The following is a 12,902-nucleotide window of genomic DNA, read 5'->3' on the forward strand; positions in this document are numbered from 1 at the left end:
CCATGAAAGTATGAATTTATTTGCTCTTAGTAAAGCAAGAATAATAATTATGAAGCATTTATTTCACTGATAATTTGGTAGATGGAAACCTGTTAGGATGTTTGTGCATGCGATGGATGGATGGATTGGGATCTCATAAGCCACAAAATAATAGGATTAACCATCTTCCAATCTTTATCAAGATTGAAGGATTCCTATCAAATACATACATACAAATTGTGACTTGGCCAGGGAAGGCAGTATCGGGGGCAGTTCCTTTCTCCCTATTCTTCCTACCCATTTATCCACCTAACTAATGAGATTGTTAGGATCCTTCTGATGTGGTTAATTGGGGCCCCAAAATGTCTTGCAATCAAGACGCGTGTATTTTGTTGGGTGACGATCTAACGGGTAAGTTGTTGTGCACGCAAGAAGCTCCCCAAATCCTTCGGGCGCTTACAATATTACATGAAACCCAATCGAGTGATCCCCAACATCTGCTCGCCTCTCGTTTCGAGCTCCCGGCGTTCGAGACTCACATCCATGGCGATGCGGATACCTCCCTCGTAGATTCATCAGTGGAAGCTTCCCCGTTCCACCCCCAAGTCGCCACCTTTGGTGCCCCGATTCGGAGGAATGCGTCTCCGGATGTAAAGATGCGATCTTGGGCCAGAATGAGGGGCTCTTCCTGGGGTCCGTCGATCTAGCGGCGAGGATGAAGCGATCCCTCCGTTTGCCCTTCAGCTTTTTGATCCTCGTCGCTGTGTTTTCTGTCCTCAGCTTCCGGGCGGCGGTGCAGGACGGCAGGCGGCGCGAGCGGCGGCCGGAGGTGGCCCCTCCGGCCAACGCGACGCTTCTTAGGTTGGCGGCGGTGGAGTCCGGGGAGGCGGAGCTGCGGAAGGACGTCGACGACCTCCTCGACGGGACCTTCCCCTCTGGCCACCGTGGCGTGGCCGGGTGGCGGCTCCGGACCCACTTGGACTGGCGGCAGGAGAACCACCTGGAGGTGCTGCGTCGGAATGAGCCCCGGTTTCCCCACCGGCTCCGGGGCCCCAAGGACTACCGGGCCTTGCCCGATTTCCGCCGCCCCCTCCGTGACTGGTTCCGGCGCCGCCGGTTCCATCCCGGGGTCATGTCGGAGCTGGTCGAGCTCATCAAACGCCCCATCGATCGCCACCATGGCCGCCCAGACACCAAAACAGAGCGGTACGGCTCCTGCGCCGTGGTCGGCAAAAGCGGGATCCTCCTGAACAACGACCACGGCGGCCTGATCGACGGCCACGACCTGGTGATCCGCCTCAACAACGCTCGCGTCAGCGGGTACAACCACAAGGTCGGATCAAAGACCGGCCTTTCCTTCGTCAACAGCAACATCCTCCACCTCTGCGCTCGAAGGCCGGGCTGCTTCTGTCATCCGTACGGCGAGAGCGTCCCCATCGTCATGTACATCTGCCAACCCGTCCATTTCCTCGACTACGCCGTGTGCAATTCGTCCCACAAGGCGCCGCTCCTCATCACGGACGTGCGGTTCGACATGCTCTGCGCCCGGATCGTGAAGTACTACTCTCTGAAGACGTTCGTGGACACAACAGGGAAGCCGCCGGGGGAGTGGACGAAGGTCCACGACGAGAAGATGTTCCACTACTCGTCGGGGATGCAGGCGGTGATGCTGGCCTTGGGGATCTGCGACCAAGTCAGCGTCTTTGGCTTCGGGAAGTCGGCGGAGGCGAAGCACCATTACCACACGAACCAGAAGGCGGAGCTGGACTTGCATGATTACGAGGCGGAGTACGCCTTGTACAGGGACCTGGTGGAGCAGCCGCAGGTAATACCCTTCCTCGAGGACTTTGGATTCAAGGTTCCTCCAGTAGTATTCTACCATTGAAATGATTGCTCGGATCGAATAAGTTGCAATTCACCAATTTGTGATAGAAAAATCTTGCAAAAAGAAGGAAAAAAAAAAAGAATTGTTAGTCAGATTGTTTGGTAGATTTTCGATAGATTGTTCGTGAGTCGAAGATGTAGTTTGAGTTGCCATGTCTAATTTTCGATGTTGTTTGTGCAAATAATTAATGTTGATAAGGGTTTTGAGATTTACATCATGTCGATTCTTTTGTAAAAAAAAGGAAACTTTGTCCCATATATGATAGTTCTCCATTAGTTGATGAATCTGTGGATTGTGTTCGAAAAGCTGGATTGATTGAATGGGTTACACAAGAGATCTCTCTTGGTCAAGCACACATATAATTCTGATATTGCATAAGGAATTCGTGACTTGAGAGGGAAATGACTCTTCTTCGGCTCTCCCCGATAAGATCGGGGAGATTTAATGCTAATCATGTTAAGTTGTTTTCACTGCAGACTGACTGTCTGTTGATTACAGCAACCGCCATATGTGAGCTGCCGCCATGGAATTAAATCGATAGAGTTAGCAAATCTAATTAGATTGGTTGTGTGTGACCTATCGTGATATTAAGTAGCTGATAGCTTCATCAATGTTTCGCATTGTCCTTGACATGGCACGCACTGCACTGCATCATTCCCATCGCTTCTCTAGCTTATTCTCCGACCCGTTGTTTCAGGAAGCAGCTCAGCTGGGTTGGATTTTCTACAACTCACACAACAAATATTTTGCATCTTTTATGTCATTATTATTTATCCTTGTTTAGATTTTGGCAAATAGTTTATGCCATCTTTTATGTCATAAACTGCAGCCAAGTTAGCAAACAGTTTACATAAAAGATGCATCTTTTATGTCTAATTTATGGTACGTGTAAAGAAAGTTTTGTTATTTCACTGAACTCAGTATTATGATTAATAGTTTAACCCAGTATCAATATTTACCACATTATGCTTTTGCAACAACTGAGCTTTCTTTCGTAAGAAGAAAAGCTGTTGCAAAAATTCACAATAAAAAACTCTTCGAGTGTAGCATTTCACTGCAAAATGGCTCATCTTGCTTTTATGCATTCAAAGCAACATGTTGTGTTGGTTGTGGCATTATGAGCACTGGATGGACCAGTATCAGTTTCAATTCCATTTTCAAGGGTTCTGAAACACAACTATTGTTCACTTTTGAAATTTGTCACTGCAAGATTTAGGTCATGTACTTGGGATCCATCATGGTCGTAGTAACTCAAGGAAATTACTGTGTTGTGAATATTCTTGTACTCAAGGAAATTACTATCTGATCTACTGACTTTAACAAGGCTTGCTCAAGAATTATATGCAGTGGGACTCCTGTTGATTTCTGGTGCTATATCCTGTATGAGGTTGACACTTGAACCATGATACTGCTCCTGAATGGAAAAGAGAGATGAATCGAAGAGGAAACATGATGAATTGAAGAATACCCTACAGGAATATTCTAGCTTTGGGGTTTCTATTAGTTTTCTCTAGAAAAATTTGCACCCCTACATTTGGTTTCCCAAGGCTGGACAAAGGGATGCTTGGAAAGCAGAAAAAAGAACATTAGAAGAAGCCAAGACCACATCTTTTTTATAAAAAAAAAAGGGGGAAAATGAGTGACTTTTTACACAATCGGTAAAACATTTCAATGTCCCAACCAAAACTACAAGCCTCTTCTCCCTTTCTTTTTGCCCTTTTGACAAAAAGAGAAAGCATGATGACATTGCTTTATTTAAATACAGAGAGCAAAAAAGCAATGCTCAATCCAAGTCAGAGTGCAATGGACCCACAAAATTCCCTTACTTGGTCTTAAGTTGACTTGATAACAGGTAATGGATCCATTAAATTTATCGGGTCGGATATGAATCCTCCTCGATCCACAAAACTATATATATCTTATACCAATTAAATACCATCATGGATCGGATCGAGTCAAAGGTGGATTATACCCGATAACATCCCTAGGACCGGGAATCCCAGAAACGGCACGCCAGGTTTATGACAAAATGCCCAAAGTTCCCCCACCTTTGTCGTGGGGCAAAGAAGAAATCCAGCTCACGACGCTCATTTAGTGTCCCACTTTACTCTTCCGAGCATCTTAATCACTACTAGCCTGCGCTGAGGAAGGCTGGTGGAAGTGCAGACCAACTTGCTAGCTTCGGTGGGTGAAAAGATTCGTGTTGTACTTGGACCGATATCATCCTCTGAGCTGAGCTCTGACGGTAGTCTAAAGTTGTCTGTAAATTAATGAAGAATTCTTCGCTGGAACTAAAAAATTGCAGTCATTACTAATGTCGAGCCCGCCCAACCATCATCATTTCATTTGGTTCTCCGGACGCCCCCACGGCTTTCTGTCTTCTCCTGCTTCTTCCCTTTGTTCATCTGCCGTCCACTAGGTTCTAATCCATGAGTCGGCCATAGACCTCTGTGTCTCTGTCGACACTCCTACCCCAGCCACTCCTAAAAGATCAAAGGATGGCCACTCCAAAACGGAAAAAAAAAAAAAAAGAGTTGTGATTGTTGTTGACCCAACAAGTCTTGTGGCAGCTATTCTTCATTGACTGATCCGCTTGAGTCGTTCAATAATTTGCATGTGTTTATCTTTCTAAACTTGGTTCTTTGCACCTGCGAGAGTTCGATCGCAAGACATCTTTCCACTTCTACCCAAGGATGTAGTAGTTCACCCTTCGTAGCACTTGCATCTCCCACACCCTCAGAATATATATATATATATATATATATATATATATATATATATATATATATATATATATATATATATATATATATATATCCGTCGGTCATGGTTACAACTAGAGACTCTGCAGGGCTAAATTATATGCTGAAAGAAACACGACGAAGAGAAGGGAACTCTGATATGGGTGTGTATATTACTGGGATGTGGCACAACTTTAATCCTACGTACTCTCAAGTTATTCTCACCATATTTACCTGATTTAGTGAAAAAGGATCCCGACTTATTCTGGTAACGTTTCTAATCTCAATTCAAGTTGTAGACAAATACCTCACATCACCCACCAACAATTCTAGCACCGAAAGACCATAACATTGCTAAGCTAACAATTTTAGGCCCCAGTAAGAGGCAACAACATATTCACTGATATACAAAATGTAGTTGGGCAAGTATATCTATCCCATTAACAATTGTCACTGTCAAAGAAGGGAAAAAGGTAACTACTTAATGGGGGCTTCTAATGCCAAGAAATATCTTCTACTTAAGCATCCGCAGGCGTGTTAGCAGACTGCTTTTCAGCTTCTACAATACACGAAACAACACGGAGAGCCATGTTATCTGAACAATTTTAGACAAGCAAGTGACACCATGTTGATTCAATTACTCAATTCAACATCTATGTGATATTTACAGTTGTAGTTCCTTCCATATCAATTTTCAGATCCATAATGATGATGATACCAAATATGGATATTTCTTGTTTTTTCTTCTTTTTTTTTGTATACTTATCTACCACTAGGTAATCTTTCAAAACGTGAACTGTGCAAATGTAAATGTGGTCTCATGAAATAATATCTCCAAATCGGTTATAGACCTCAGCAGTCACTATTGATCAGTGATGGTAACGATAATATGGACTTACCTGACACCAGAATTTGCTCAATGCTGCCAACCCGAAGCTAAGGTGGAATTTGGCTTTAGCAACTTGGCCCTGTTAGAAATTAACATGTGAGTTAGTTTCGACATGAGAAAATTCTTTAATTGAAATACATGGATACGTTCTTCAGTCTCGATCACGGCTGACTCCACGTAGCAGTTTAGCTCTGAAAGAACCTTGATTATTTCACAAGGCACCGCCGGATTATGGGCCGTCTCTATGAGCATCACGCTGTTGACATTAACATCATTAAAAAGGAGAACCCTGAGAATAGCCGCAAGTGATAGGCAAACATATTTGCACACATTATGGTTACATATTGTGCGCGATATCTAATCTACAGAACTGATTCCCATATATCATGCTGCAGTTTACGAGTGGGGACTCTTTGACTCTTGAGAATATGACTAGGCAACTGCCTGTTTTACTACTAACTCTAATAGAGCAGAATTCCATTTTATTAGCAAACAAAAAAAGACTGAATATTTCATGATTAGAATATCCAGGTAAAATGAATCTCTAATGGAGTAGAATTTCATGCTAATCAGCAGCTCACAAAAGGGTTGCATATTTCATAATTGGAGGTAACCAAGTAGAACTGCATCTTATATGATCAATCCCCAAATGTTAAGAAATGACACCAACACAACGACAAAAAAATATAATCACAGGTACAGAGAAATGCAGAAGCAACAAGAAGCACACACATTATTATTCCTTTTCTTCCTTGGAGTTTGATCAGAATATTACACATAGCAGGTTATGTGCTTTTGTTTACAACGCTTTTTCTTGGACCTAAACAGTGGCCAAAGGTTACAACACTATAACAGAGGAGAGGTTTAGTCGCCTGGATATCTGACATCAACTGTGTGGTGATCGCTTGTAGGAGAACTAACGAGAGTAGATCTTATCTAAGAAATGAGAGCTACATGGTATCCTGAAAGCACTATCATAGAGGAAATAACCGGACATGAAGATGTAGTCTTAAATGAAATGTTAGGTCTTTTATTTTTCTTAGAGAATATGGCAAATTAAACTGAGAATTGATCCTACGCTTTGAAACTGATCTTTGACACTTTCAAGAGCAAAGAAAATTCACCACACATTTATTGGTAATATGAACCACTAGGTGCTGACAGAATAATGATAAACAAAAATTTAACGATAAAGATAACGAAAGGAAAGCAGCACACCTTGTCCTTGGTCCATTGTAGACAAAACGCAAAGATGTTGCAGAATCGGCATAGAGCTGTAAATAATAATATAAACTCAGTAGTCTCAGCCCATTCCAAAGTGATGCAACCTACCGAAAACATGCTAAATTTTGAAGGGTAGCCAGAGACATGAGATAAAGACTTCATTTGAAATACAATATGCTAACGGTGCATGATAGGGAACCTAAACCTCCAACTTGTGAACCTGGCAGCCAGAAATATATTAGTACACTTTAGAAACAACCTGGTTCACGCTAGAATTTAAGGAGAAGCCAATGAAGTAACTACAAGTATATTCAAGTATGGACTTCTAATGATTGAATTATAAAAATGTTGTAATAAGTTTTTCATCTTTTCATACATGAATAAGTTTTCAAGGTAAATGAAAAATAATATATCTTTTTTTTTGTTTTGACGGAAACTGAGACTATAGTCAGATGTCCTAATAATTTCACGATAATGGTGATAGTTGGTTATGATGCCTGGAACTTGCAACCCGGAATAGTTCAGGCCTGAATAGATTGGCGTGTCACAATATACAGTTAAGGAAATATCAGCCGTGGCAGAATTTAACCTTCTTGTTTCCAATATCCTCTGCAGTTCCCATTTGCTCACCAGATACCTAGATTAAGTATGTCAACATGAAGAAATATATCACCATAAGACATTAAGTCAATCAGGATTTAAAGGTAATAGAGCAATAAAAAAACCATATCATACTTTTGGATACTTCTGTACTACATCAGTGGAGGCCATCTTGTTCTTAATGAGCTCACCAAGATACTCAACTTTGCATGGCCTACCAGTTACATTGAGACCATGTCACTTCAAATCCAAGAAATATCCTTAAGGTGGGAAAATTGACAGTACCAATATAAAAGAAGGATGCTCAGGCATAATTTATCGAAGAAAGAGTTTGATGATACGATTTAGAAATATACTAATCATTTTCTGCTTAAGCATTAATAACAGAATGCAAAAAAACTGATGGGCTCTGATGTCAATGCAAGTTTCAAACAATGAGAAAAGAAACTAAATTAAATATAAAGATTTTTCAATGGCTATCTACTGTCTTTTTTTTTTTGAGGTATTTTTGATGCATAACAGAAAACAATGCTTTCCATTGCACTGGCAAGTATCAAACTGATATTGTTATGTGGACAATTCAAGTTACTAGAGCACCTTAATTATCAAAGCAAATGATCAGCATATTTTTACTGAAAAATGCTTCGAAGTATGGCTCGTGGACATTCTTTTTCATAAAAGCCTCAAGATATCTACTGGTCTTTTATGAAGATATCTCCTTCAAATTGTCAGTAGAAATAGAATAAGCAAGTCACAAACTCATACTGATTAAACTAAAACGTTGGCATTTGTCCATGCTACATATTATGGTTATTGCATATGTTGTTACACCATTGTTTGAGCAACAAGAATCAGCTATGCAACCTAAGCAGCTTCCTTACATGTGACTGTATAGTATATGACGAATTCATCAAATACCTTGAACCATTAAATGATGTTTTCATTTTGTGAAAGAAAGAAATATGAGGGAGCATCCAGCCAAGAAATGATCATGAAATACTATAGGAGTTCAGAATAAGGTAGGCTGTGTACATGGTTGCAAATCTTTTATATTCATCTTGTAAAGAAAGAGGAACATTAGCCTTTATTTGCACTGTGGTAGAAGTAATCAGATGATTATAGGAATATTCAAACTAATTACATGATCACTCACAATCTTGTAATAAACACTGATCTTAGTAAAATAGAAGCCTCACACTCTACAGTTCCTTTAACCACAACAACTTCAAGATCCTTCAAAATCTCCAGCTGCAAGATAAAAAACTAGATATTAAGAACTCAGAATCAAGAGATCATGTTTAATGGACATTTCTGACCAGAGGAAGACCATCTATTTTCCCTTTTCCTCTGAAATCAGCTGAAAAACCAATAACAAATTATAATTGGCGTACTAATCTCACCCCATAGACGTCAAAGGAATATTTCCAACTCCCAAACCAATTGACAAAACAACAGTTTAGAAACATGAAGCTTGATCTGGATGCAATAAAATATACAATATACCAGTTTTGTCATATATGACTATATTAACTGCAATCAAGACTGCATCACATGAGTATAATGAAGTGGCCTAGAAAGATACAAAGAAACCATGCGCATAGGTGCACACATGGATGCATATAGTTACACACACAGGACCCAGAAGAAGCTGACTGAAAAGTGGAAAATTTGTTATTAGAGCTACTATTTGCAGATCTGGCTCGTTTTGATAGGGAAACAAGAGAAATCTTTTGATGAACTTAGAAAGTTTCCTACAAGGATATCTTAATAAAGAAAAGGTCAATTGATTCTGTTGTGGGCATTTCAAATGAGCGAGTAGAGTTGAGACTAGTCTTTGTTTTTTGGGATTTTCTTTTATTTATTTATTTATTTATTTTTGGCTTCATCAAGGGGGCCAATTTGTTATGGTGGTTTCTCCACAAACGACTAGGTCAAATTTCACAATCACCTCCTTTGTTTACATATTTATGTTTACATAAAAGATGCACATAAGTTAATTAAGAGTGCTGCATACTCCATTCTTTCAGCACATACACTGAATATAAACAACATATCCAAAACCTAAGACCTTTCTCTTTGCTTAAAAGAATCAAGATATAGTGCTGCATCATCGATCACCTACCAGTAAATCTTTATGAGGAAAAAATATCAAAGCGTTCAGAAACTTAATGTTCAACTCTATTAGTCTATTATGTATTTGCAGTTGATAAAACAGAATATTCCTTCAAACCTAAATCCTCAGGCAGAAATTGACAAAACACAGACTACCTTCTCTTTGCTATTATAAGGAAACAGTTAACAGAAACAAAATAATCTGCAAAGAATGGATTCAAGGAAATGAAACCATGGTTTATGCATGATAAGAACAAAATGGTAAGGAATCGCTTAACCAGGTCAAATAATGCCTTCATATGGTCCTCTGAAGCACAATGCACAAATGCTGAAAGATCTGAACCTTGCTTTAGCCAAACAGTCAGTGTATCACAATCCTCATCATACTGTTCTGATGGCTGACAGGAAACAATTTCTGACAGGGTCAGTACAGAACAACAACGAAACACAGGGAATACCATCTCGTATAAAACCACATAATAGTTCTAACCATTTATAAATACATACAAGCTCCTTGATAGAAAACACATCCATGATTTGATATCGAAAAGCTATTTGTCACCGAATTTGACAAGTCAACTAGGCATTTATATCTACTCTTGTACTTAATATCTTAACCATTGTGGTATCATGAAGCTGAATACAGAGCCTACGTCACACCCTCGCTACTCAAACTGTTAATTGCTCATCTTGATTGGCATAATTACGAATGTGCATAAATTATGAGCAGAAAGATCTCTATAATCAATAAAATATTCTGCTTCTCAGCTTTAAATGTAGAAAGCAGATATTGTTTTGATTTCACATATCACTATGTCATCAGCACAATTTTTCTCTGACTGAACCCAAAACAATTGCAAAAGGAGCCTGTAGAAGAAAGTTTGCGGAGTTAACTTAAAACCCAATGCAGCAGAGTAATGTAGCTGATGAATCCATACCTCGGAGGAGAATCGCACCAAATGAGAATAATGAGAACCAACCCTAACCACAGAAGGAGACTGTCATGCGCGAGAACTCAAACAGTCTTTGTACCAAAATAAATAAAACCCATCTAGTTAAACTCGAGACCTCTCAATTTGTCAAGACGCGATATCAGAAGGCACGAGTTAATGTATCAAAAACTGGGATTTACATGATTACTAGAAGCATTATTCTTGTCATTCTTTCTTCCCTTCTGATGCTACAAATATAAACTCAGTTGTAGTGCGGACAAAAGGAGAAGCTAATTGCAATATTGCAAGACCAAATGCGTCGTCTTCATCTAAAATTTTCAAATGCGCCTCATATTGTGAGAAGAAAAAGTATTTAAACATTAAAAATAGAATTTTCAAGATGTTCCACCTCGTTTATATATAGAAGGCACCATCATTTTGCTATTCTGCAACAGTATCCAGCCAGCAACACTATTTCAAATTCCAGTCAAGAATCACATGTCCACAACTGTGCTTGTCTATTCTTTCTCTGCCACGATGATATTGCTCTAGATTGCTACTTTCTAATCAAACAGAAGTAAACTAAAAAATTAAAAAAACCATACAAAACAACACCACAAATTTCTCCCAAATCCCCATAGACCAAACAGAAATCACAAAAAAAAAAAAACAAATAAACATGAAAGATTCCATAACTATCATTAAGACGAGCCTCGATTGCAATAATATGATCCGTGAAACAACAAACTAAATGTCACATAAGTTTAATCAATTACAATAAGCAAGATAATCACAGACCAAGAAAATCGAATATTAATACCATTCACTAAGCTAAAACGGACGTGATCCATATACAAAAGCACCTGGTTTCAACCTGCAGCTATAGAATAACTGGAATCTAGATGGACAGACCGAAAAGATAGACGAACCGAGACATTGAATCTTAACAACATTCAAGAACTAAACGATCGAGATCCGGACATACAATCAACACATCCCAAACTAAACCACAAAAGTCGCAGAAACCGCAGAACATGATCCAAAAGAATAAATTCCACGGATAAAATGAACGAACCAAGACAGGGGCAAGGGAACTTACCGGCGGATCATTCCGAGAGGGTCCCGGCGGGACGAAGGGGATCCGTCGAGGAACAAGGGGCGCTCGAGGGTCTCGGAACGAGAAGGACAAAGGCGAATAAACCCTAGATCCGGAACCCTAAGTCGGTGGGAAACGAGAGAGAGCGGAGGAAGAGAAGAGGAGGAGACGCGAGGCAAAGCCATTGCGTTCGTTAGAACCGTCTCGAGGGAGCAGACCCTTTTATATGCAAATGATGGGGATTCACTGTTAAGTTTAGAACAGCGAGAGTGCTTTGTAATAAATCAAAACCGTCCGATTACATTATGTGGCAAGATCGTTGGCTCGCATCTCATACTCCCTAAATGGAAATCTTAGGAAGTTGGTTTGATGGTATTTAAATATCTGATAGATGTTCAAATGTGAAAATATTATTAAGTAAACACTGATAAATAATCTAAGAAGCAAAATATGTGTCACATTATATATATATATATATATATATATATATATATATATATATATATAGGTGTTGGATAAAGAAGTAACATCATAGTAACTTATTGTAACATCTTAAATTGAAAATGGATAAAAAAATTAGATTGACTACTATCAATATAAAAGTATTATTATTAATTTTGACTTAAGTATTTTGAGTCTGAACAAATGATGACATTTATTCCAATGCAATCATAGAATAGTTTTCAGAATATTGGTTTTCTTATTATTTTTATTAAGATATTTTAATGAGTATCGTATTATTGTATAATTGAAAAGTCTTATATTTTTAAGTATATACGAGAATTGTATTGATCATTACTTAACTAAGAAAATTCTATTGGAATACTATGCCTAGGAGACGTTTATATGGTATTTATTGCATGATAAAATAATTTTATAATTCTAGTACTTCAAACTAGCCAATAAATCTTGGCAATAATCGATAGGCTTGGATGAGAAAGAAAGCTAACATGGTAATCTTATCAATCACATAATTTATATACCTAATTATATATTAAGATTTTAGAAACTTAATTAGATTTTAGAAACTTAATCCTGACTTAATTATATTCCACAAGATAATTTAAGTTATCATCCATTATTACAGAGAGAGGTTTGGAATCGAATAGAGATGTTATGTTAGCAGAGATGGAGGAAAATGACAACAATGACAAGAAGATAACACCAAACACAAACACCTGAAAATTAAGAGAAACACCATTGTTGAGCAATAATTTAGAGTCCTATGTTTATTTTTCGCAACGTCCAAAATCCCCCAAGAAGAAGACGAGGACAAGAAAGCCCACCCCATTAGTTTGCGGTGGGCATTACGTCGAAGACGATGGCAAGGAAAAAGAACCCACACATCTCATGCATGTTATAATCAGTGGTGGCAACTCCCAATTAATCCTCTCATAATATTCCAAAGAAAAGAAAAAAGGAACTCATCTAATCCTCGACGATG

At 39.0% G+C, this 12,902-nt stretch overlaps 2 protein-coding genes across 5 annotated transcripts; one reads left to right on the forward strand and one right to left on the reverse strand.

The window, feature by feature from the left end:
* The first annotated feature begins 458 nt into the window (after positions 1-458).
* On the forward strand, positions 459-2,150 carry LOC135608588 (sialyltransferase-like protein 1). Its single transcript, XM_065101667.1, has one exon. The coding sequence runs from the start codon at positions 695-697 to the stop codon at positions 1,862-1,864; it is 1,170 nt and encodes a 389-aa protein (XP_064957739.1). The 5' UTR covers positions 459-694; the 3' UTR covers positions 1,865-2,150.
* A 2,821-nt stretch (positions 2,151-4,971) lies between these two features.
* On the reverse strand, positions 4,972-11,638 carry LOC135608589 (uncharacterized). Of its 4 annotated transcripts, XM_065101671.1 has the most exons (8): positions 11,462-11,638; positions 10,369-10,411; positions 9,709-9,828; positions 8,472-8,566; positions 7,454-7,532; positions 7,308-7,355; positions 6,713-6,768; positions 4,972-5,750 (listed from the first exon to the last, which is right to left on the reverse strand). In XM_065101671.1, exons 1-8 carry the CDS (start codon positions 11,470-11,472, stop codon positions 5,522-5,524), a joined length of 681 nt encoding a protein of 226 aa, XP_064957743.1. In that variant the 5' UTR covers positions 11,473-11,638; the 3' UTR covers positions 4,972-5,521. The 4 variants fall into 4 exon arrangements, with proteins under 4 accessions (XP_064957743.1, XP_064957742.1, XP_064957740.1 ...); XM_065101670.1 differs by having other exon boundaries at positions 9,709-10,411; XM_065101668.1 differs by having other exon boundaries at positions 9,709-10,925.
* Positions 11,639-12,902: the final 1,264 nt, after the last annotated feature.

This window comes from Musa acuminata, chromosome BXJ2-3 (genome assembly GCF_036884655.1).
Source record: "Musa acuminata AAA Group cultivar baxijiao chromosome BXJ2-3, Cavendish_Baxijiao_AAA, whole genome shotgun sequence".
In the NCBI taxonomy this organism is placed as follows: Eukaryota; Viridiplantae; Streptophyta; class Magnoliopsida; order Zingiberales; family Musaceae; genus Musa; species Musa acuminata.

Excerpts from the sequence above, each read along its gene's own strand:
- LOC135608589 (XM_065101670.1), bottom strand. The coding sequence starts at position 9,891 with ATGGTATTCCCTGTGTTTCGTTGTTGTTCTGTACTGACCCTGTCAGAA. Across the intron at positions 8,567-9,708 it reads TGAAGGCATTATTTGACCTG|CTGGAGATTTTGAAGGATCT; the intron begins GTTAAGCGATTC and ends TTTATCTTGCAG. Across the intron at positions 7,533-8,471 it reads TCAGTGTTTATTACAAGATT|GCCATGCAAAGTTGAGTATC; the intron begins GTGAGTGATCAT and ends TGTAACTGGTAG.
- LOC135608588 (XM_065101667.1), top strand. The coding sequence starts at position 695 with ATGAAGCGATCCCTCCGTTTGCCCTTCAGCTTTTTGATCCTCGTCGCT.